The sequence below is a fragment of the Ruditapes philippinarum genome, unplaced genomic scaffold (genome assembly GCF_026571515.1).
Source record: "Ruditapes philippinarum isolate M1 unplaced genomic scaffold, ASM2657151v2 ctg11884_1_1_1_1, whole genome shotgun sequence".
NCBI lineage: Eukaryota > Metazoa > Mollusca > Bivalvia > Venerida > Veneridae > Ruditapes > Ruditapes philippinarum.
In genome coordinates this window covers 23,264-50,335 of record NW_026857175.1, presented here as the reverse complement: position 1 = coordinate 50,335, position 27,072 = coordinate 23,264, and the positions used below count along the sequence as shown (strand labels likewise).

At 31.9% G+C, this 27,072-nt stretch overlaps 1 protein-coding gene and 1 long non-coding RNA gene across 2 annotated transcripts; both read left to right on the top strand.

Moving 5' to 3' along the window:
- Positions 1-202: 202 nt before the first annotated feature.
- On the top strand, positions 203-13,237 carry LOC132748992 (putative ankyrin repeat protein RBE_0997). Its single transcript, XM_060738654.1, has 6 exons — positions 203-351; positions 4,651-4,797; positions 5,775-5,887; positions 6,961-7,081; positions 8,389-8,591; positions 10,703-13,237. Exons 2-6 carry the CDS (start codon positions 4,662-4,664, stop codon positions 10,928-10,930), a joined length of 801 nt encoding a protein of 266 aa, XP_060594637.1. The 5' UTR covers positions 203-351; positions 4,651-4,661; the 3' UTR covers positions 10,931-13,237.
- Positions 13,238-19,196: 5,959 nt separating this feature from the next.
- On the top strand, positions 19,197-25,479 carry LOC132748991 (uncharacterized). The gene is made up of 5 exons (XR_009628347.1): positions 19,197-19,368; positions 22,048-22,150; positions 22,441-22,499; positions 22,998-23,139; positions 24,274-25,479. It is a non-coding gene; the product is annotated as an uncharacterized LOC132748991 (long non-coding RNA).
- Positions 25,480-27,072: the final 1,593 nt, after the last annotated feature.

Below are 27,072 nucleotides of genomic sequence, written 5' to 3'. Positions count from 1 at the left end.
GGGTATAGTCTTGGGGTGTCTTGGGGTAGTCTTGGGGTGTCTTGGGGTAGTCTTGGGGTAGTCTTGGGGTGTCTTGGGGTGTCTTGGGGTAAATAGACCGACCGGTAAAATACGTTTTACTATCAGGAACGTAAATTGTTTATGATATGTACCCGATAATGTATAAATGAAACTAAATTTGCGTTACTAATGAATTATTCTATCGGATTTTCTTATTATTTTTTTCTTTACACCTTTTCATCCATTGTTTGTATTTTCAGAACTTTGGGTTAATATTGACCCATGGTTCGGATAACTTTTGAACTGTAGCTAGGGACGCTGTGTGCCGAAAAATTACAAATATTTTAATTCGTAAGCTCTCCCTTTTCTCCAGACGCATTTTATTTCTTGGTTGATATACATGTCCGATTTCGTTTTCATAGTCACTTACTTTTTTTAAGTAAGATCCATCCGCTTTTTTTACCTATTTTTGAATGTCAGTGCCAGTGGTGATTTCAGACAAAGGCAGTGCATGCAGTGGAAATTGAATGATAGATTTCTATTCTATTCTACATCATACTGCTTTAAAATCGTTTTCGATCACTCTTAGCAGGTATACATTGTATACATTTAAGAAACAGCTTTAAGATACAAGGGAATCCTGGAACCAGTCCCTAGCTCTTATTGAATAGACCCCTTGGTTCTTTTACATGCCCAGTGTATACAGGGCTCGAGCTACTGGGCGATTCGGGCGAAATAGTCGCCGAATTCCGTCTGACTTCGCCGACATCCTACATGAAAGCGAAGATGAAGTCACCCGATTTTATTGATCCATTATTGAAAATTACCAACAATAACTGTGAATAACATGTTGTGTGTGTTTGCTTTGTTTAACCTCGCCGCCGGAAAAAGGGACTGTCATGCATCTCAATCAACGCGAAATGTCATTAATCCGTTTGTTTACCAACATGTCATAAAAGTCTAATTAACAGACACTCGAGGAACAATTAGACTCCGCCCACGGCGAGATTACGGATACGTGTGAGAAACCAATCGTAATTCACGTTTCAATCAAGGCGACATAATTAAACCAATCATTAAATCGCTAACATACAACTACCAGTAACAATTATTTATGATGGACGGATCAAACGTCAATTAAATAATTTTTTACCAGCCCGCATAGCTCAATCGGTTAGAGCGCGAGACTTGTAATCTCGACATTGTGGGTTCGATTCCCGGGCTGGCCAACTAAAATTACTAATCAGTCTTTCGGATGAGACTTTAAATCGAGGTCCCGTGTATGGGTGCTTAAACACTTGGCACGCTAAAGAACCAGGAGAAGCTTCTGGAATTGGGGCATCTTTCTGTATCTGTAATTGCACTATCCTCCAAAAATCTAAAATGACTAATACTCTTCTGGAGGACTCGCCCATATGGGCAACCGGTGGCGAGTATAAATAAACGCAAATACACACACACACTCAATTAAATTTTCACTATCGAATGATTGTCAGAATTAAGAGGACCGCTCGACATATAACTGTAACGGTACTTTTAAATGAAAGTTGTGATAACCTTTTTTGTCGACAAGTTAAATTTGATAAAATTGACGGCGTATTACGTACACTGTATTTATTACAAATGTAGTTAAATTAAAGATCGTTTCTTTCGTTATCTACTTTCATTTTCTTTACAACATAAGTGAATATGAATATAATGTCCGGCGCAAGCTTTTTAATAGTAAATCAGAAGGGAATAACTGTTAATCCACCCATGATATGATCCATGATAGGAATCAACTATGGCTTTTTTATCTTCATTTAATGCAATGGTTGCATTACATGATACTCATTCTTATTATTACTTGTTTCAAACTACTTTTAAATTAAAATTGAATATTCTGTTGTAACACAAATCCAATTCATTTAATAAGATATGTACAGTGAGTCAACATAATTGCAATAACATACAACAAACATCGATAAATGAATCTCCTCACTTCTCCCTAAAGTCTCCCCACTTCTCCCTAAAGCAGCTGGTGGGGGAAGTGACTTCTCCCAAAATTTTGAACCTAGCTTGAGCCCTGTGTATAACACTGATACATGCGAGGATTACCTGGATTTCTTACCAGTACACCTCTAGTACACCTCTAGGTAGGTGGGAAACACTGAAAGTGTCTCTGAAAAATCCCAAAGGTGTAACCCAGGATCGAACCCGGGACCTCAGGAGAGATAGTCAGTGGTTTAACCAACTGAGCTATCGCGCCACCTATAAATAGATAGGCAACAGTGCAGTACAGATAGAAAACTAAAAGGCAGTACAGATAGAAAACTGAAAGGCATATGTCACACAAAACTTTCATCTTCTTTAACCTTTGATAAACACACACTGGAATACCATAAGAGCTATTATAAGTTTACCAAAACTCAAAATTTTGAGCAAGTCTAAATCTAAAATAATTATTTAGAGTAGACAGTGGCTTAAGTTTTTTGATTATTGACGCACGAATTATGGACTACAAATCATTGGAGTCTTTGTTGTCCTAAGCTGTAAAGTTTCAACAGTATGTTAAGGATAGCAGACATTCCTAAAAGTGCCTGACGGACCTGACCCATAAAATTATAGTGCTCCCCGCTGGTACCGCATCCTTGCCAATGCCGGTGCAATCAGAAAATGTGTTTCTTTACACACTGAACGGGACCTGAATCAATTGTTTCCACCATTAAAGTGATGGTGGAAGTGCTGCTTTTTTGAATTTGGATAAAAATTGTTAGAAATATTTTCATTTTAAATAAATTTCTGTCATTGATAGGAAAATCCATAACAAACCGAGTGTGTTGGAAAACTTTTTTATTTTACCCCACATTTACCGGTTAAACTGATAATTTCATATTCTGACAAGTGAAGGTCGTCTGCTGAAACTGCAGTGACGTCATATTTTATTGAAAAAATTCTATTGACGCCAAAAGGGCCATCAATTTACATATCACGGTACCATAGTGCTCTCCGTTAAAGCTGCCATTCAAAACATGGCTGAATGACCATAGAGGTTTCTAATTTAAATAATTGAGTTATTCTATGAATGACAGGTGTATTTTAAAGGCAAGATTCGATAGTTAAACACAATTTATTAAAATAGTAAATACAAGTTCTTTCTATGTGTACAATTTGCTGGAAATAATAAGAACAGTGGTACCATAGGGGACCATCCTACGTTCGAACCAGAAAAATCCGCCCAAGCCTGTTCGATTGTCCTTTTATAATTTTACACATTCAACTTTAAAATAAATTATCTTCAAGATAATACAGTATTTAGAATTAAAATAAACACAGTAATTATCAGTATTATCAAATACTTACTTCTGGTTGGTAAATTAGTACATGTAGTTTTCGTGACTACAAGAAATGAACTATTTTGAAGTTGCTCAGCCTGGTCAAAAGCGTCCATACCCTTCAGTCCAGGGAAAACTGATTCGGTCCAGTGATTCTTCCAAGATTGCTGGACCAAATGTCCAGTAATGTCAAAATACTTTTCAGATTGTCTGGAATAGTCGAAAGTGACTCAAATACAGCTAGAACTTTTGGCTTGAAATACATGCCCATATGGCTAGCTAAAACCCTTGTTAGTCTACAGCTCGAGTACTGTACATAGCTCAGCGTGGAGTTCAAATATAAAAAAAATGGAGATGGTATAGAATTAGGGCTGCAAATTCACCTAATGTTTGATTTGAGGTACCCAGGTACAATTATTTTTGATTCGAGTCATGACTCGTGTCTGATTATTTTTCTGTCTTTAGTTGAGAATTCTGCTTATTTTTTCTAAAAGTGAGTGGCCCTCAATAAAATAGTTTGTTTTTTTGTATTTCTTTAATTTTGTAGCCATTATCTCAACTTATTTGGCTAGTAGTGTTCTTGAAAATAAAAATGGTCTATTTGGAATACAATTTACAAACAAGTAATCACATTAAATATTACTAACTAGTGCTTTTACAGATGACTTTTTTCCAAACTTAAATTTAAGTCTTTTAAAACACATCAACCATAGTGCTTTCTTTATGTGTTGAATCAAGCAAGTTGACCTACCAAGTACCAAATTTGGACATGACACACCCGCAAAACATACCTTACATGTTGCTTTATATAATTCTTTACCTTCTTGAAATGGGAAGCATCAACTGGAAATATGCAAACAGTTTAATCACTTTAAATATAACTAGTGCTTTTACAGATGACTTTTCCGAACATAAAAAAGACTTTTAAAACACATCAACCATAGTGCTGTTGAAATAAATTGTTTGTTTTATGGATGGACGCTGCATTTAAGTTTTGTTGGAAGATTTTTTAGACTTTTGAATCTGATAGTATATGATATAGTGGATCCATTTTATGTTTAATGAGTTATTTAGTGTTTGTATTGTAACACTCCTGCTAGGAAAGAGCGTTAAAGTTGCTTTTGTTCATAAAAGCTGAAAACAATTTCTATAAACTTCTAAAGATTACCATAGAAAAAGATTGAATTTTTTCATGAAAAATAACCATTTCCACAAAGTCATAGATACTTTGGGATAGTAAGAAGAAAAGCATAATAACTCTTCCTTACTGTTTGCATATTTCCAGTTGATGTTTATTGAGAATTTAAAGTAAAGATCTGTGAAATTATTCTTACAGCAAACACAAGAATGAATCCAGAGCAACAACTTCACTTGGCAGTGAAGGAGAAAGATATTAAAAAGATTGAAGAGTTGTTAAAAACTGGTGTTGACATAAATTGTTTGTTTTATGGATGGACTCCCCTACAGTATGCTGTGAGCCAAGGTAACTTAACCCATTTCTCTGATGAATTTCTCCTATAGTAGCTTTATGTGTCATAGGGTGAGAAAAATGAGCAGCCTCAAACCTGGGACCCTAGGAATAGCCTACTGTGGTTTTACCAACTGAGCTATGCAATTGCTTACATTTTAATCCAACCTGAATGGTGAAAAGTTCAATACTGTGACACTCATCTTATTGAATTTCTTCCTCAATTTATTTCTTTATATGGGTACAGAGAACAGTGTAAAATTGGACTCAGAGTTATCATCACGGTACCCTATAGGGCACCAAATGTACGTCACAGGATGAGGAAAATGTGCAGTCTTGACTAGGACTCGAACCCACATTAGACTCTTAGAACACCATACCACCGCCCCATCAACTGAGCTATCTAGCCTTTTACACATTTTCTTTCCTAGTGAGAGAATAGCTCAGTACTGTGTCAGTTGTATGAATATAAAAACCCAATGATTTAGCTGCCATCAGTAAAATATGGTATGACTGCATAGATGTACAGATTTGCTTGTATGACACTAAATTGGTGACATAGATTTGTCATTATCAATATCAGCTCTGTTTTTGGTTGGTAGTTACATGAATTAAGTTTTTCATTTTACAGTTTTGTTTAAATCAGCAAATATAAGATAGGTTTAGTTTTACATCATTGTAAAAGATATGATGTCTTATTTTGCGTTAATTCTGAGAGACATGAATGGTGATGAAATGCAAAGTTGCAGGGCGTTTTTCACAGGTCTTAAAGCATTATTTCCAGTCCCGGCTCTTGTCAAAAAAAGTCCTAAGTAGAGTCTTCATTTAAATGGAATCTATTATCATTACAAACATAAACTAACTTAAGCTTAGAGGTTTCTTTGACAATGTTTTTAATTCCAAATGTACATATTTTTTACTTCTTGTTAGTGTTCATTTATTTAGATTCTTTGATTGATAGAATTGCCTGTTATTTATTTGTATATTTTCAGGCCTGGAACAGGTGGCATTGTTATTAATAGATAAAGGGGCAGACATAGAAAAGATCCATCATAAAACGGATGGCTGTCCTTTAGAAGGTGCTATTAAAAAGAGATTACCAAAGGTATGTTTGATCTAAAATTAAATTAAATATCAAAGTGCTTAGATTAACTCTGAGCCTGCTACTCTAAAATTGAATTAAGGTAATCTTACTGTAATGCTTTCCTGCCAAAAATTCTAATATTGGCCAATATCGTAGCAAATCAGTTATTTTCGGAACATTATTTTTTCTGATGTTAGAATTTATTTGGCAAGAAAGCATTACAGTTAGACTGACTCCAAAATTGAATTAAATATCAGAGCGCTTAAACTTTGAGCCTGCTACTCTAAAATTGTATTAAATATCAAATTGCTGAGATTAAATCCAAGCCTGATACTCCAAAATTGAATTAAATATCAGAGTGTTTAAACTTTGAGCCTGCTACTCTAAAATTGAATTAAATATCAAAGTCCTTAGATTAAAGGGACTCCACTGAGGTTTTTTTGACATGATTGGACTGAAAATATTTTTTTCAGATAAATATACCATTTGATGTAGGTTTAGACAACTAATCTTTGTGCAAAATTTCAGATTATTCGCGCACTTTGTTTTTCCAGAATAATTATTCAAATTGTAAAATAATGACCGAAAATGAAAAGCGTTTAAACGCTTTTTACTCAAATCGGGCTAAGAAACGCATACAAATACGATTTTCAATTTATTTCAAAGTATCTTTGCATATATTTCTGTTTAAAGTGCCCTAGCTTATTTATGTAAGAAATTCAAATGTTATGTTTTTAGGCTTTTAAACCTCAGTGGAGTCCCTTTAAGTCCAAGCCTGATACTCCAAAATTGAATTAAATATCAGAGTGCTTAAACTTTGAGCCTGCTACTCTAAAATTGAAATAAATATCAAAGTGCTTAGATTAACACTATGTACTATTCAATCAGTACAAATGTACATATTTTCTAGATTTTCCCTTGCAAGACTGGGCAAGTTGGGCAAGTCCATTTAAGATGTTAAGTGTAGCAAAGCCAGCTAGTCTGGCTCTCTTAAATCTTCTGGCAGGCAAGGTATGTTGTTCCCCTACCATTCAAAGTTAATCTGAACTAAAAATTTAATAACATGTATTCATACAGTGTAATTTATATTGCAGGTGGTGAAGGTCTTGCTTGATAAAGGTACAGATCCTAACAAAATTCTCAGTGATGGAAATCCGGCAATATTTACAGCAGTAGAAAAAGAATATACTGATATTTTGAAAATTCTTTTAGACGGTTAGTCATTTGATATGTGAAAATCATGATTAAATACATTATTATCTCCAGTTTTCAAAGAAGAAAAAACTGGAGCTACTGTCATGACCCTCTCATCAGCATCAATTTTAGGTAGCATTATTACAGTGTTTTTTTTCCCCTACTTTGGGAATGGTGCTGGTACCGGGCAGATTGGGAAAAAAATCCATCGGTTTGACTCAAATTTGGAATTTTACATAGGATGCAAATAATCTTTGGGAATTTCTTTTATCCAGGGAGACATGAAAGTTATGCATAATATACACTTTAAAACATGATTACTTTTTGGTACATGAGGTTGAAAAAAATATTGATAATCATAACAATTTTACATAAATAATGTTAAGGTGTGAAACGCTAAAAGTACAAAATTAACTTGGTACAAATATCACTCATGTAGTTATACTTGGTTTTTATCGCAGATCACTTATCAATGGCATTTCTGTTTTTGTTTACCTTTAAATTTGCCGATTTTTGAGGAAATTTTCAGTGTTATTTTGGGAATTTATCAGTCATGAATTGGGAAATTTGTTTTCTATTGGGAATGGTGCCTTTTTCTGGTATCATTTATATAAGGAAAGGAAACACTGTATTAGCACAACTTTTTGAAGAAAAAGGTGGAGCTATTGTCATGATCCCTTTAGCGGAGTTGGTATTGTTTAATCTTTTCGTTAAGGTCCATTTTCGCATATTCTAGTATAAAATTTTATGAATTCAGTCTTGGCATATATGCCACAAAATGATTTCAACTATGTCAATGACAAACGCTGGGGGCCACTAAATGATTGCAACTTTGTCAATGTCTGACGTCAGGAAGCAAGTAAATTATTTCAATTATGTCAATGTAAGAGGCTGGAAAACACTGAATGTTTTAAATCTGTCAAGGTCATAGGTTGGATGCCCCTTTCAAACTAAAATGATAAAGAATTCTCTTTTACTATAACTTTTACTATTAACTTTTATCATAAGAAAATAAGAATACCGTAAACAACGTACCCTGCCTAAGAGAAGTTTTACACACATTTGTACTATTTCAAAAGTTTGAGGTACTAATTTGGATGGACTTTCATTGCAAAATCTTGATAAATGCTAGGTCTGGGCATGCAGCCAAAATTCATTATAGAACTACTCGGTGTATGTTTCAATAGAAAAATATTTTTGCAGTTTTTATCATTCAAAATAAGTACATAAAGGGAGATAATTTGAAAATATTTAAGATAGAGTTATGGTTATTTTGCAGTACATTCCTTCTCACTTTTATTTATACATGTCAATGTTTTATCTTTTAGGTAAAGCTGATCCAAACTTACTCAACAAAGCAGGAGAGTCAGCCCTATTTGTTTCAAGTCGAGACGGGAAGTTCAAGCTTGTACAGGTGTTAATTGAAGGGGGAGCTGACATGGACTTCAAGTGTGCGGGATCTGGGAACCAGACTTCTTTAATCATAGCTACAGCAAATGAACAGAATAATGTTGTCAAACTTCTCTTAAAGGTAATTTACTAATATTTGTAGCTTTCTTGTTAAAGGTGATTATAGTTAAAGATTTTTAAACTTCAAGTTGATTTTCATTGAATAATTCTGATGTTAATGTTATCTATATACATGGCTGCTATAAATTTACATTTAATTTTTCATTTTTCTCGAAGAAATGGAATTGTCCTGTTTTACAAATCCATTAGAAAGATTTTTTACATGTTACATAACCATGTTTTAATGGTTGTTTTATTTTATATTAACCTAATCGCTACTACCATTTCTACTTTAGTTAGCAATATCTCTTGTCATAGATCTTTATAACTAAGATTAGCAGCAGTTCAGTCTGTTGTATTATTTATATCCCTTCCTTTTTGTTGGCAGACAAAAAATATTGTGACTGCTATGCAGTAACAAAAGTATTTCAATAATACATCTTCAGCATCAGTTATACATGTATTCCATGTGTAGTCAACAATTTTGGTAATATCAAATATAACATTTGTAGTATCTATAATAGCGCATGCAGAGATCTCCCGAGAATTTTGAAAGTTTTGGCACTAGGCCCACTTGGTTTGAAAACGATGGGCCATTTTGTAAAAAGTATCAGCCTTGGGTAAATGATTAAACTTAGACCTAAATGATTGAATTTTGGTATAAAATTTAGTGTATTATCAAACTATTGCCATGTGGTAATGAGTGTGACCCTTATCAAAAATTTCGCCCCTATTAATTATTTGTTCTGCGAGTTAACTGTGACAAACTTGATTTTGCTTCATTTTACAAATACACAATACTCAAAGAACATTGAAATGTTGTAAATGCTTTAAATGACAAACTGTTATTTTTTTACAAAAACATTTACTGCACATTTTCATTTCATGACATTTGGAGCATTTTCCACCTTTACATCAATTGCAAATTTACAGATAGGGGGTGTTGGAATATTGTTTTTGTTAATTAAGTGTAATTTTAATGCCCCTGATTGAAAATATTTTTATTTTTTCTGTACTGAAGCATTCAACACCATGTTATCAGTATAAAACCTGTTGCCTTGTTTAACCTGGATGATAATGGACAAGTTTTGTTTTTGTGCTGATACAAGTTTGGCACATGTTTTAGATGCCATTATTTATTATTCTACGTCATTTTCAATTTTTTAGTGCCTATGGCAGATCAGCAGATTTAGTAATTCATTGCATTCAATTATATGACATCTGTAAGTCTGCAATTTCAATAATATCTAATGTGTAGACTGCAATTTTAATAATATCATTTATAGTCTGCAGTTTCAGACATAATCTAATCTTCAGATCGCAATTTCAATAATATCTCATATGTAGTCTGCAATATCAGTTATATCACATATGCAGTCTGCAATTTCAATATCACATGTGTAGTCTGCAATTTTAATGATACCTCATGTGTCATCTGCAATATCAGTAATATCACATATGCACTCTGCAATTTCAATGATATCCCATGTGACGTCTGCAATGTCAATGATACCTCATGTGTCATCTGCAATATCAGTAATGTCACATATGCAGTCTGCAGGTTCAGACATAATCTAATCTTCAGACTGTAATTTCAATAATATCTCATGTGTCGTCTGCAATATCAGTAATATCACATATGCAGTCTGCAGTTTCGGACGTCTAATCTTCAGACTGCAATTTCAATAATATCTCATGTGACGTCTGCAATGTCAATGATACCTCATGTGTCGTCTGCAATATCAGTAATATCACATATGCAGTCTGCAGTTTCAGACATCTTATCTTCAGACTGCAATTTCAATAATATCTCATGTGTTGTCTGCAATATCAGTAATATCACATATGCATGCTGCAATTTCAATAATATCACATATGCAGTCTGCAATTTCAATATCTCATGTGTCATCTGCAATATCAGTAATATCACATATGCAGTCTGCAATTTCAAAAATATCACATATGTAGTCTGCAATTTCAATGATACCTCATGTATAGTCTGCAATTTTAAAAATATTATCAATAATATTCTCATGTATAATAGTATTTTATTGATGTACAAATGAAAGAAAGGTATAAGTTTCTGCAGATATAATCTGTATTATTGTTATACATGTATTTCATTTATTACAGAATCGGTGCAATATCAACCTACAGGATAATGATGAGTGGACGGCCCTGTGGCATGCATACAGCAACAGTGATGAGGATATGATGAACTTATTATTAAAATCAGGGGCAAATAAAGAAATTCCTGACAGTGACGGACGCACATTATTACAAGATGCTCAAGAAAATGACGACGACAGTGTAGTGGAGTTACTCCAAAGATTCACACGATCGTGGACAAATACTACTTGAACACCCGACATGGAGATTAGCCTATCTATTGGTTTTAAAGGGATCAGAATTTTCTACAATTGTTAAGATAGCATGTTCAATTTGTCATGTTTTTTTTGTAACATGTTAACTTTTAAAGATCTGTTAGATGAATTTCAGTAGCCTGTACAAAATACCTGCTGGTTGATGGTTCTCATGAGGGTTTTGTTTGAACATTTTTGAAAAAACTTAAATTTATTTGATATCTAAAAGTTTTATGTAATTTTAAAATTTTAGTCCCTTAGTACAAGCCATATAGGTGTAATATTATAAACCCACATATATTTGACTCACAGTGTAAATGCTTGTCATATGAAATTACGTATAAGTACAAATGTACAGCCCATATATATCAAATATTTATTTTTTAACTGTTCGAGCACCATATACTATAAAATAGTTGTATGATAATCAATAAAATATGGGGCTTTGTTGGTGAGATATGGTTTATATTATTCACTACTCATAGGAAATCTTACTGTTTCCCTTAAAATTACATCAGACAAAACCATAAACTTGAAATATATCGCACTTTAAAGGGACTCAACTGCAGTTTTTTGGCATGTGAAAACTAAAGAAAATTTTTTTCAAGATTTTTATATTGTTTGATATCAGTCTGGACCAAGAACTTGTATTCAAAATTTCAGGCCGTTAGCTCAGTTTGTTTTTTATTTCCAGAATAATTATTTTTAGGCACAAAATGACCCAATTAATAAAATTTGATTTTCTACAAAGAAAACAGTTGTGCAGTAATATAAATTCAACATAAAGACTTTGAACAGGTTATATGGCTGTGCATAAACATGTGAATCATAAAAACATTTCTTTAATGGCTTGGGTTAGCCATATAAATCCTCACTTATTTGTTTTGGTTAACCATATAAACCCTGCCTTAATGGCTTGGATTAACCATATAAACCCTGCCTTAATGGCTTGGGTTAACCATATAAACCCTCCTTTAATGGCTTGGGTTAACCATATAAACCCTGTCTTAATGGCTTTGGTTAACCATATAAACCCTCCCTACTTGGGTAAACCATATAAACCCTCCATTAATGGTTTGGGTTAACCATATATGCCCTCCCTTAATGGCTGGGGTGAACCATATAAACCCTCCCTTATTGGCTTGGGTTATTTAATGTCACAATCATTTTCACTGAGCCATATTACCTGGCAAAAATCTTTATTTCCAACTATATACTCATTATTTTTCACTTTATTTTGTGTATTAAATATGCTTTTATTTTGTGTATTTTATATGCTAGTGTTCAAATATTATTATGGTAATAGATTCAACTAATCTTCATGTTTTTGTATGATCTAATTTTGTCCATTTTGTGTACAATGGTTTTTGTGGATAGTAATGTAACATATAGTTTAAATGTTAGAAAGTTACATTCATATTTGAAGAAGAAAAGTTTATTGAGATTTACATATAATGTGGTGGAAAGGAGAAAGTGAACACTTATTTAGGTTTATTTATTTAATTTGTCAAGTTATTTGCTCACAACCCTGCTCTTTTTTTATGTGAAAGTACTCTTATATTTTGCATGCCAATAGATTTTAGTGTCCAGCTATGGATAGAATTTTTAATTGCCTAACTGTATGTAGAGTGTACATGTACTAGATTACAGCTGTCCTTCAGTTTCAACTGCCTGGCTGTGCTTAGATTTTCAAATTTTTATGTACTAATGGTTGTGCTTAGATTTATAAATGAGCTGCTCCATGTCAAAACGAACATAGTGCATTTGTGACCCACATGGCTCCAGGCCGGCCTGTGCAACCGTGCAGTCTGATCAGGATCAATGTTGTTCGCTTTCATACCCTGTTATTAGTGGAGAAACTGATAGCGAACAGCATGGATCCTGATCAAACTGCGCAGATGTGCAGGCTGGTCTGGATCCATGCTGGTCGCAAACACACTATGTTGGTTTTATATTAGAAATAGTCTTAGTTTGTACATCTGTCCCAATTTTGTCCAGAACATAACTACAAAACTATTTGAGTGATTTTCTTCAAACTTTATTCACTGACAGACCACACTTGGAGGAAGAGCAGTGTTCAAGAACAATAACTCTATCTTGCCTACTTGAAGAGTTATTCCCATTTATTAGATTTATGTAATAAGCTTTGTCCGAATCATAAGTACCAGAGGGATTTTCTTCAAAATAGAGCCTTGTATCCATACAGGCTGGCCGGGCTCTGTTCCCATGGTGAGGACTTATCACTTTAGTTCCAACATAAAATTGTAAGTGAAATGGTAAAGCATATAAAAAGTTTGCAAAATTTAATTTAAACAGTCAAGGCACAAAATTTTGGGTATTAAAATATAAATAAGCATGGAAATTTGTGCTTAATGTTAATGTCAAAGTTGCAAGCATTAAATTTGAATTTCTTGCCAACAAGTTATAAAAAATAGTGTTTTAAAAATTGGGTGTTTCAATAAACTAATATCAATAAATATTTAGTTAATAATAGTGCTAACCTCTGTAGGAACAAGCCTTGTTTTAGAGCTATGTATACTTTCACACTACATTGAATCACATAGCAAGTTCACCTCTAAAAACAAAAATCTTGTCAACACTCAAAGTGTTTGCCTTCAGAGGTATACTAATACATACTAAGATAGAGTAACAAAATTTAATTTTACAAGAATCAGTTGCAACAAGGTTATTATATTGTATAGGTATAGACATATTATAATTATAAACATGTATATATAATTATGTATGTGTGTAAATGTCAAAACTGAAATGCAACACTGTCTTGAGCATAGATTTTCTACATTACTATCAAGTTTAAACAGTGTTGGATTAGCGTTCTGTGATCAAATTAACTGTAACTGTGAGTTTACCTAATATTCTGAAGAAGACATTTATTTTATGCTAGTTAAAGGGCCTTCAAGGGTACAAAACATACATTTTTTATATTTTGCTCAGAATCAAGGAGTTTTCACGGTGTAATGCATAGTTTGAGTTCAAATGAACAGTACATTGTATTATATTAACCGATGCCTGAGTAGGCCTGAATGATAACAAAGAAATGGTAAATAATGAATTGTGCATAACTGTACTACAAAACAGGAAAAAAAGATAACATTTTCTATTCTAAATCCCAAAAGGGAAAAATTGCAAATTTTTTGTTGTAACAAAAACAAGAGAAAAATTTCCCATATTTACTTTTTTTTTTAAACCCCATATATGTCCCAATATTTGTGTAAACTTTTTTCCTTTATTGAGCCGTTATAAACAAAACCCAACAAAATGGTTTTGCGACCGGGCAGGGACCCAGCCCAGCCGGGGCTTTTCCGGGGCAGTCGTCAGGATCTCTTTTCGCTGCAGTTTCCCCCTTTTTAAGATTTAAAACGCAAACAGCAGGGATCCTGATCAACTGCAGGGAAAGCGCGGGCGGGCCCTGGACCCATGCGGGGTTCGAAAAAACCATTATTTTGGTTTTTTCATAAGGGGCTAATAAAATAAATAATGGGGCCAAATCGCCAGGGGTTGTTAAAAAGGAAAAATTTTTAAAGGTTTAGAATTTTACAAGAAAATGATATTAGAAGGCATGGTCAATTACTCAACGTGATAAGTGATTTGGTCATATAAATAGCATAAAATAAATGAAAAATTTGTTTCCTTTTGATGCTAAATATCAAAATTCTGAAGAATTACATGACTTATGTTCAAGGTGAAGGTACATGTGTATTTGATATTTCACTATTGTTATATGCATGTGAGAATATTTTTTCAATAAAATATAATCAAGATTCACTCAAAAGAAACAAATATCTGTAATATTTACCTGTATAATGTAAGGTGAATGGTGAAATTATTAACTTTTAAATAAATTTCTTTAAAGGGTTGCATATGTATATTATAAACAATGTGTTCAGAGAGATGTTGGCAGTTTTTAAAGGAGTTTCAGTAAGGTTACTATAATCTCTGTTTATGTAATTCATTTCCAAAAGAGTTTATAAACTTGCCAAAATTTGAAATTCAACTTTTTAAAAAAAAACGTTTAAAAATTTTTTGAAAATTTTAAAGACAAAGGGGTAAAAACATTTTTGAATTTAAGAATTTAAAATTATCTTTTTTTCCTTTAGAAATTTTGATTTTGGTTTTAAAAAAAATTTTCAGATTACTTTTTTGGGGTTAAAAAATTTTTACTATAATAGTTATTTTTGGGGTAAGGCTAATATGTAAAAGGCCCAAATTTTTTTTTTAATTCTTTTTAAATTGTAATTTTTTGTAAATTTTAATGCGGGAAATTTTAAGCAGTGTTTAATCCAGGAGTTTCAAAGCCCAAAAAACATTTTAGACATAAAACATCCCGTCAGCATCATGTTTCAAAATACTAAATTTTTTTTAAAAAATTTTTAAACCGGCTTTAAAAATATAGCAAATAACATTTATAAGATAACAACCAACATTTTGGCCAAGCATTGGTGGTTCTACTTTTGTGCCTGCGTGCGCTGAAAATAATGCATCCAGGAGCAACAGAACATAGGGTTTTTCCTCACAAGGTCTTACCAATTTCAAAATTGTCATGTGATCTATTTAAGTGTTGGTATGACTTGAAATCTCATATATCAGTCCATTCTGTCCTTATTCAGACAAAAATGAGAAAATCTTATTTTTTACATGTAAAGCTTTGCAATTTTTTAAGATCAGAATTTAGTTAAATGGGAATCATTGATTAGTGCATCATATCAACATTTTATTTCACATATATGATATCTGAAAATGGGCAGCTTGAAATGTTAGTCATGTGAACGAAATTATAGGGACTATGTTGAGAGGAATAGAAATTTTGATATTTTCTTTTTTAAATATTTTGCAGGACAGTCAATGAAAAGTTAACCCTTAACCTGCTGTGTAATGAATTTGTTCTGTTTTGAATTTGAAATAGTTTACTCATAGTAATTGGCATTTCAGTATCAAAATAATTGTAAAAAGACTGAACTGTCGACAGTGTAGTGCTTTCTCTGGCTGTAAATACAATGTATGAGCATGCTGACCTGGCTTTATGCTTGTGATGTATGCTTTATTACATGTACTTTTGGTTCCAGCAGGTAAACAGTTAAGGTAGTCTTACTGTAATGCTTTCCCAGTCAAAATATTCTAACACCGGCCAATATCAAAGCATATCGGTTATTTCCCAAACGTTATTTTTTCAAAATCTTGGGCATTATATTATTTAGAATCACTCATTCTTTATCCCTATGTACTAAATTCTGGTTATAAGCGGTTAAAAATTATTGAATACCGAAGATTGTGAAATATAACTAGCCCGGAAATGACCGATTTATTATGATATTGGCCGATGTTAGAATTTTTTGGTGGGAAAGCATTACAGTAAGACTAAACCTTCAATCACATTGTTTTTTTGTCTGCCAGTTCTAAGTACTGCTTTTTTCTAAGTAAGCATTTTGAATTACTATTAAGTTTTGTAAGACTGAACTGTTGATGTATGTTTAGGAAAAAATTTAGATTATAACTATTAGATTATTAAATAAATAAATATGTGAACCCAAATTTGGTTTGTAATTTTTGTTTTATTTTTACAGAATATAACATTGTTTTTGAACTACTTTACTACTTTGATCGCCCTAAAATAATATATTATGGTTTATATAAAAAATGTTATAAAATCACTGATTTTCAATAAATTCAGGGTCTTTCAAATAAAATTATTCGAAAGACCCTGATAACACAAACTTATTTTGTGATAACAGTACAAATTACATGTACAGTACAAAATAATACTTGGATCAAAATAAGTGTTAATTCTAGGTTCAAGATCAAAATGGATCAAATGCTCTTATTTTGTTAAGTAATTATTTTTTTTTTTCCTAAAAATCCATCATCTGAAGCCATATTTAAGTTAATTTCATGAGAAAAACAAAAGAGAAATTTTAAAATGCAAATTTTGATCCTGGTCATGGAATGTATGTCAACATGGGGCCTGATATTCCAAAAAAAAAAGACTATAGTTACCTCCCCTAATGTACAAAAGAGGTAACTAGTAACCTCCCTTGATATTCTGAAAAAGAGAAACATCAAGGGAAGTAATCAAAGTGCGAAGTTTGAAAGTAATATTATAGTTACCTCCCCTGATAGCAAAAAAAGATATCCCCAGATAATTCAATCAAAGGGCTGCAAGCTCTGTGGTATTTTCTGATCTTTGCAATCTAAATCATACTGACTATCTGTATGTATTTTCCTATATAAGTTTATTTTTATATACTATAATTCATCTTACGCAGCGACTGCGTTAAGATTTTTTTCTATAACAGTTTGAGATTGATACATATGGAATTTTGCAGCATGACTAGAGTTGCATCAAAAATCATTTTTTATGACAGTCACACTTTATCCCTGCATATCGTGGTTTCTTCCTTAAAAAACACACTTCAAAAAAAAAGTTGCCTTGACTAGGATTTGAACCTTAGACCTCTCACACCCTAAACGAGCGCGAAACGAGCGCGATACCCCTGCACCACGATGAAGTAATACATAATATGTAGCCTGAATAAAAACAAATACATTGTAATTCTAAATTGAAAATTTCCATTTCATGTTTGTAATCCTAATCAATTTCGAGGTATTTTGTTCACGATAAACAGTCCGACATGTATATATTCCACTACTCAGCAGTCAGATTTATTTGTGTACTACGCCCTGGCGTATTCAGTAATCGACATAGCTAAAAATAGCACTTTCATTGATTAAAATGATATTCATCCGCGAAATTTGTGATTGTAACCTCATATTTCTATTGACTTATCTGAACTTTCAATGCACTGTAATTCGTTAATTGCCTACATTAAAAATTATTCTGTCTTTTAAATTTCTGCTTTTTAAGCAATTTTGAGTGAGAACTACTTTGCGTTGTTAGGTCTGTTAGGAAATTTTGTGTTAGACCGTGGATGTTAGCTATGTATTTACTGATCTTGCGATCAGAAAATACAAAAATGGACTTCATATTGACAAACTTTGTATTACTAAAGGCTTAATATTAGTACTTGTTTACATAGAAAAACTTGTCTTTAAAAAAGGAAACTATATATTATGTAAATACCATAAAGTCTACAGACAATGCATTATACCAGTATATAATTATAATTTGTAGAAATAATGTGGAACACTTAATGACCTATAAGAAGCCATGTGCTAAAAAATAAAGCAACTTAATTGGAAGCTTGGAAGGCACATTATAAATTTACTGAGTATTGATCAATGCCTTGCAGATAACAAATGATAATGTAGAAAAAGTTGGGACATATCCTTTTTGTAAATTAAATTTAAATGATTAAAAAAAAAACAACAACACACACACACACACAAAACAGATAAGGATCAAATGATCCTGATGATATTTTTAATGGTCTATGAAACTAAAATTGATCACATTTAAGACTAAAAAACATTTTAAGTATTTTAAACAAAATCAAAGTACAATAATGTAATTGCTGATTTGCAAAGAAATGATCCAATTTTGGGATAAAATTGAAAAAATATAGATATAACATGAATTTTAGTTCACTTTCTGAACTATAATTATATCTTTAAATTTGTATCATCAATGATATCAAGGATCTATTTTAGATTATTCTATTTGAAGGACCCATATATGCAGTGTGTTGAAATGTCACACCCATAATAATATATTTCTTATTTCTAAAATTTTAAGATCATGCTATATCAAATCCAATTTCATTCAGTTAGTATTGAATGTGAAATCACGGATTATATTACTTGTAATGAAATGGATTAAAAATGAGGATTGGTTTTGAGTTTTTTTAATTTTGATCCTCAGGACCAGCTATGTTGTTAATATTATACCAAATGCATTTTCGTTTGCATAACAGCTATTATGGTGCTTGAATTAGTTAATGACATTCGATTTTCTTTTTCTTTTTTTTTAAAAATGGTTGGAATATCTGGTTGTATGAAACCTATTAAGTCACTATTTAGTGTTGTACAACCTAAAAACGAAATATGGGAGCAGTTGTTTAATTCTTTATCTGGCAGAAATAAAATAAAATCAAACTTTTCCTTGTAGAGTGAATATAATTCTTTTTGTTCAATTCTAAATAATAAATCATAATACAAAAGTATTGTTGTAACAAGATTTCGCATATTTATTGATTCATTTTTACCTGTAGAAATTGCCGCTCCCTCAGGTATTTTGATTATCAGATCGAGGCCATTTGAAAAACCGTTAAAGCGAAAGTCTATACAGATTTCATGCCCCTTGTCTATACAAATTTATCTGCCGTAAACCGTCTGACAGAACGATTTTCAGCAAAACATCAGGAAAATGGCCGCCAGCCGATGTTTTCAACTAGACGAGTATGAAAGGGAATACAGTGTTAGATATCATCGAGGATATGTGACCAAAGGGTTTCAGAAGTCTTGGTATGGTTATTTTGTTATGTTAAAAGGTTTATTTTTACAAGATTAAAGCTAACATCTTTATCAGTTTATATCTTTGCGCCAATTGCGCATAGATGATAGACAGTCTTTTGTGATAAAATAATATTGTTGAATCTCTTACTTGTCATAATTATGACAATCAACGTTCATCATAATTCGCAGATGGGGTTCAGATAGTATGAGTTACTTCCCTTACGGCCTTAGTTCCTTATATGCAATTTGCAGTTAAAACCATAGGCACTTGGTTTCGGGAGAAAAAGCCTTTTGAACGGTTTGTAGAACTCAAATTTGATTGAATGTAACGATTTTTTAACGTAGATGTCTCTATTCTAAATTCGCCATTTTTCCGATATTACTAAAAAAAGCGGCTTAGGGCAACATGATACCCTCTCTAATGATTTTTGCGTATGAGTGAAACAAAAGTGTTAGTCGCATTGAATGATTGATTTGACATAAACATTTGTTTAATCTTGTTATTCATTTAATATCAAAATATAGAAAAAGATGAAAATGGAAAAAAATGGATTTGTGTTATATTGTTTTAATGTTATGAATTATGGACAGGGCGGACCGTGAGACAGGGCAGACCGTATGTTTGGATGGGGTGGACCATATTTTGGGACAGGGCGGACCCTGACTCAAGACGAGGCGGTTCGTAATTAAATGTTATAAAAATATCTAAATAGTGTCAATTCATTTTCTTTTTTTTCTTTTAATATCATTATAAACATATACAGTCTACTCCACTTAACAATGAGAACAGTTTTAACAAGGACAAGGTACCGCTTACAACGTACGTTCTACTGTGTCCCGGCCTTTTTCCATCTATTTTCCTTTCATTTTTTTTCGTTTATAATGAGATCGTTTCGGTTTTAGTGAGATATCGGTTACAACGTACATAATTTCGCTGTCCAATGCATATTTTTCAGAATTTTAAGGAGGTCACTTCATTTGCACTTCATTTGCACTTCGTCTGCATCAGTTTGTCACCTTGAGAAAAACCATGATGACCAATAATAAAGGTCAATTAAGGAAGAAATTATTGATGTGGGACGAGATAATGGGTCGAGCAATTAGCGATCAAATGTGTCAGCCTTGTTTTGTCTGCGCTCCAGGCTAAATTGTCACAAGAAAGGAAGCGGTTAATGTCTTGCGGTGTTCGTGAGAAATGCAACGTTTTGGAAACAAATTTTAAAATGTACATATTAATGAAAAAACACACGCGGTTGTGTTTTCATGTTTTGTTGAAATTCGATGATAGCTAGATATATTTATATACATGCATATTTAAATAAAACAAAAACTTCTGATTGCAAAGAGTTACCTCCCATTATATACTTTTCAAAAAGGATGCACACGAAAGTAGAAATTAATGATGCTGGACAGTGTCGGATTTCCCCAATTTGTTCTGTCCCGGTTATAATGAGACTCGGTTATAACAAGGAATCATCCGAAGTCCCAACGATCTCGTTGTATCTGGAGTGGCACTGTACATACATTAATGCAGTTTATTAATTTATAATAAATTTGTTTAATGAAATTATTAATAACGCATCGAGTTGGACATTATGCAGGTGATAATTGACCAATTACAGAGATATAATTACAAGTCATTGTTTCTTAAATATGACAGACAGCAGATATAAATAATAAGAGGGTAAAACTTCATTTAACAACACAGTTACACATAAAGAAAAGGGCTGTTATTCACATCTGACATACAACACAATAGCATAAAATGATGATGAGTGACATTACAAAATTGCGCACCTATCCAGAATTTATTTTTTTTTTGGTGGAAAGTGTCTTGATGGAATATTTTATCTTTTTTGACATTGACTTCCTTCAATTTTGATTCCTTTGACAAGTTAGTTTACATCATAAACTTTAAGATGCTGTCTGTTTAGCGAATTGATATACATTGTACATAAACTATTCTTGGTTGTCCTTTAGTTATTAAGGAATTAACTAATATAAATAATCATTTTTCCTTTATACAACTTAAATGTTATGAATGGATTATATAAAAAAATATTACAATTAAAGTAATTTTGTCAAGTTTATTAACTTCAGTGCAGAAGGAAAATATGTTTTACTTATAAGATTTTTTCAATCCATTCCCACTATCTTACGCTACCTATTTTATACTTATAATTGCAAGGGTACTGTAAATGTTAATACTCTAAGTTTACATTGTATACATGTACTAGTATAAAATTATATTAATTTATTTTTTAAAAAAAATTTTTGTTTTTGATAATATTGATATCAAAAGATAAAAAAATAAATAAATGAAATAGCAGTATTAAATTTGAAATTAATCACGGTCCGCCTCATCTCGAGTCATGGTCCGCCATTTCCAAACATATGGTCCGTCATGGTATGGTTTGCCCTGTCTCACGGTCCCCCCTGTCCTACGACCATTGTTATATCTTGTTCAATACTGTCTGGTGCCATATAAGATGTTTGCTTGGGACATTACAGATTGTTACCTTCTGATGCCACATAAGGCAATATAGTTAATAGATCATATGAGCTATAATAGATTACATTTCACACATATTTTTATTACTTTTTGTGAATAATTGTATTTATCAATCATATGTAGGCCTACAGAATGCAAATTTAAATTATCTGTAAATAAATTTGTACTGCTTTCAGAGAGATGTATGTAGATCAAACCCATCAAGTAAGCCAACACCATGTCTACAAGGTCATACCTCTAGAACCTCTCACACCTCTACAGCTGAGGACAAATCTGAAAGTTTGTATTCATATTAAATGTATTCGAACTTAAGATTATTTGAATAACTGGAGGAATTTTATCCTTTGCAAGTCTATGTTTGCAGCAGTGCTGGACTTGGTTAGGGTTGTGTATGCAATTTTAAATTCCATATTTTAAGTGACATAATCATTTTTAGCTTGATTTAAAAGCCAGGGAACAGTGTCTCTGTTTCATTCATATATGAAATTAAAAGTTGCTTATTTTAATGTAAATATTTATTATTTACTTACTATTGAAGTATTATAGCATTTATCTCCCATGTGTTGCAGGTGGACAGAGGGATAGTATGAATGCTTCAGTGAAATTAAGGAGCTCAGGTTCTAACAAGGTACATGTATACACATGTTTATATATGTAATGGATTCTTCAGATTTGATACTAAATTAATATTATACATATTGTCATGTCTATCAATGAATATTACTTGATAGGATTCCATAATTGTTTTTAAATAACAATACAGTCAGAAATATTTTTAAAAAATCATTGGAAACATGAAGAAGTCCACATTTTCATGACTTTAATATAATATTCAATTTGAACAATGGAATTCTTCACAAGTCTCTACTGTTGGGATGGCTAAATGCTTTTTTGTGCAGAAGACCTCCTGGCCTTTAATATTTACTTTTGTGCCATGTATTGCATTATTATATGTGACATTAACTTATATTAAAATCCTGTTTACATTTACTAGTATACCTGGTAAACTTTGTAGCAGGGCAAGTATTTACTGCCGTCGTGATATGACTGAATTATTGTTGGAAGCAGCATCAAACCCTTTACCCATAATAAATTGTTTAAACAATATTTTTCTCTTCCATTCAAGCGTAGTAGAGCAGTGCAACACAGAGGTACTCCAATGTGCAATTTTACAAGTTTTTCCAGACAGTGATTACAGCGAGGCTTGAAGACTACTGTACACAATTTCTTAACAAATCCAAAAACAAAGCCGTGTAACATTCAACTAAGTATGTATTTTTCATTAACTTCGTACATATAGCACAAACTCTGCACGTTTCTGAAAACTTATTTTAAAGGTTGAATTATATCTTACCGACCAAATTCAGAATGTCAGAACTTAGAAACATTATTAGATGTCATGTGTAGTCAATTTAGTCAGTCATCCTGCCACCTCAGTGATGTCCCTATTCAGTGACAATAAATTTTGAGACATATTTTACTTAAAAGACCAAACTAAATAGCATTTCACAAATTTATTATTTCAACAGAACCTTCCCTGAAAATGCTTTCCTAAAACGTCTCAAGGGAATTGTCAGACTTTTCTACTTATTTGAGGTCATTTCAAGGGCAGATACTTTATACATACTCAAATGAATTCTTGTTTTTACTTCTGGATTATGCTTTTCTTTTTATTGTTGAGTACAATACATAATAATATGCAATTCTTTACATCATTTCCATTAACTTTTTTTCAATGAAAATAAAGGTACTTTAAATCCTTAAAAAACAGGCCATTTTTTTAAAGAAAAAATGCACAGGTTAAAAGAAGAAGTGGGAATAAAAAGTACTCACTCTAAATTTGTTCTTGAAATTTTGCATATCAACTAAAATGAAGGTAAGCTTGATGAAAATAAGAAAAAAAAATGTATTAATTCCCTTCATTGTAAATTATCTGCCCTTGAATTTAACAAAAAAGTCCAATTCAAAGGCAGATGACTCAAAAACAAGAACGGTGACCAAAATTTTTTTTTTCGCTAAAAATGTTTCTGTTATCATATTCTAACAACATCTTACTTGCCAAGTTTAAAGAAATTCTATTGAGCAGTTTTAATTTTGCCTATATGTCTACATGAAAACTTCCAAAAACGTCCTTTAGTGATAAAAACTGACAAGTAAATAAATACCACATTTTGCCATTCCCATGAGTGGTCTTTACTTACAGGTTTAACTGTACATAAAATCTAAAAATATCAAAGCACTACATGCTTTGGAAGAAAGCCTTAACCAAAATTGAACACTTCGTGCCCGAATTTAAGTTTAAAATTTGTGTATTTATTTAGGTGATCACAATTTTGGTAGAAACAATGTTATAAATGTTGCTTTCAATGCAGAGTAAAGTAAACTTTTGTCATTTTTTACAGGTGATTCAAAGAAAACCAAACTACAAACAAGAAAGGGTCGATTGAATGGAGTGACATTTTTACCCTGAAGGGTCCTATTAAGATAAAGAGAATCTAGTCGTTTGTGCCACGGCACAAAATTATCAGACACATAAGTAACATTCAAGTAGTTATGCATTTACATGGAGGATATGACATTATTGTATTTTCATATTGAATTTATCATATAAGTTGCCAGTTGATCGAACCACACACTTAATTGCCAACATGGTTGGAAGGGTCTTATTGTCCAAGCTGCAAAGAGTGTATACCCTTATAAACTAGCTGGCACAGTTGTGTGTCAGTTGATATCAGTCTGTGCTGGTTGCAAATTAAATCCAATACTTTCATAGAATTATATGTTTTTATTTAATGTTTATAGCATCAATAAATTGATAATCTGAAAACATATTGCAAGTCAGGTTTTCAAGTAAAATCCTAATTAACTTTTAGAACATTTTGCATAAAGTAAGGTGATATCTCTAAGTTGTCAAAGAAAAGCTTTTGCAGCTCTTTATAATTAAACATGGCATGGCACTTGTATCTATAGCTTTGTTCACCATCCAAGTTATACATGTACTCAAATTTTGTGACGTTTTTTAATATATTTTTCCCCATATTCCTAGTACAGTAATTTGTTACATTTCTCTTTCCTCTATCATTCTTAGTTTTTGTATTTAATATTTTCCAAGTGATTAATAAAAACAATAAAATTTCACAATTATTTATAATATTTTATTTACTTGTGTATTTCATGCAATGAGGCTAAAAATGTAAAAAAAGTAATTTTTGAAGAATTTTTTTTTTTTAAGTTAGACCAGTGTTGCTTCAGCCATCAATATGTTAACTTGTCATGTAGTATGTACACAAACATACTGGGAGAAGAAACAGATGTTTGGCTTAATGAAAGTACAAAATGTTTTTGCTTATCGTTTTCCAATGAGAAGTTACAATGTACAAGGTTAAATTACTTTTTTGGATGATGTTCTTTTCTGTGGAAAGACCAGGTGTTGCTTCACAATTGTTTTTTTTTTTCCTCATTAATATCATTAAATGTAATTTCAATTTTTGGCTTTGCGCTTGATATATTGATGTCCTGTGTGAGCATCTATTAGCAATACATGTATCAATGAGTGTCATGAGTTACTTTTAAGACCATAAAGTACAAAATAAAACTATATTACAGCTGTTAATTGTTTTGTCTTTTCTTTCCTGTGCTCAAGGTTTGGTACTGCTATGACTTACTCTTTCAGTGAGTGAACTTAGATATACAACTGTTAATACTGGTGTAGAGGGAATGTCCACTTTTATGTTGACACTAAGAAATTAAAATTGTCTTGGTCTGTAGTAGCAATGTAGTTTTGAAAAAGTTCTTGCAATTTTAAATGAACATGATTTGCTCCTACCAGTACTTTTATGGAAATGACCTTATATATCTTAAACAATTAAATATTTAAAAAAAAATGTTACTTATGAAAATGGTAAATTTTTAGATTCATACAAAACAAAGTCAAGCAAAATGTGTATGAGAACATCATACAGATAGAATAAAGTCAAATTGGTAAAGACACATCATGTCCAGTGAAATCTGAAACCTGTAAAGACAGATCATACTGATTGAAATCTGTATAGACAGATCATAATGAATGAAGTCTGGTTAAATTTGTATAGACAGATCATAATAAAGTCTGGTGAAATCTGTATAGACAGATCATAACAAATGAAGTCTGGTGAAATCTGTTAAGACAGATCATAATGAATGAAGTCTGGTAAAATCTGTATAGACAGATCATAAAAAAATGAAGTCTGGTGAAATCTGTATAGACAGATCATACCGAATGAAATCTGGTGAAATCTGTATAGACAGATCATAATGAATGAAGTCTTGTGAAATCTGTATAGACAGTTCATAATGAATGCAATGTAGTGAAATCTGTATAGACAGATCATACCGAATGAAGTATGGTGAAATCTGTATAGACAGATCATACCGAATGAAATCTAGTGAAATCTGTATAGACAGTTCATAATAAATAAAGTGTAGTGAAATCTGTATAGACAGATCATACTGAATGAAGTCTAGTGAAATCTGTATAGACAGTTCATAATAAATAAAGTGTAGTGAAATCTGTATAGACAGATAATAATGAATGAAGTCTAGTGAAATCTGTATAGACAGTTCATAATAAATAAAGTGTAGTGAAATCTGTATAGACAGATCATACCGAATGAAGTATGGTGAAATCTGTATAGACAGATCATACCGAATGAATTCTAGTGAAATCTGTATAGACAGTTCATAATAAATAAAGTGTAGTGAAATCTGTATAGACAGATTATAATGAATGAAGTCTAGTGAAATCTGTATAGACAGTTCATAATGAATGCAATCTAGTGAAATCTGTATAGACAGATCATACCAAATGAAGTATGGTGAAATCTGTATAGACAGATCATACCGAATGAAATCTAGTGAAATCTGTATAGACAGTTCATAATAAATAAAGTGTAGTGAAATCTGTATAGACAGATTATAATGAATGAAGTCTAGTGAAATCTGTATAGACAGTTCATAATGAATGCAATCTAGTGAAATCTGTATAGACAGATCATACCAAATGAAGTATGGTGAAATCTGTATAGACAGATCATACCGAATGAAGTCTAGTGAAATCTGTATAGACAGTTCATAATAAATAAAGTGTAGTGAAATCTGTATAGACAGATCATACCGAATGAAGTCTAGTGAAATCTGTATAGACAGTTCATAATAAATAAAGT

What these genes read in the sequence shown, in the direction of transcription:
- LOC132748992 (XM_060738654.1), top strand. Translation starts at nt 4,662, where the DNA reads ATGAATCCAGAGCAACAACTTCACTTGGCAGTGAAGGAGAAAGATATT. An exon ending in TTAAAAAGAGATTACCAAAG is followed by an intron (nt 5,888 to 6,960) that starts GTATGTTTGATC and finishes TTTATATTGCAG; the next exon opens with GTGGTGAAGGTCTTGCTTGA. An exon ending in TTTGAAAATTCTTTTAGACG is followed by an intron (nt 7,082 to 8,388) that starts GTTAGTCATTTG and finishes TTTATCTTTTAG; the next exon opens with GTAAAGCTGATCCAAACTTA.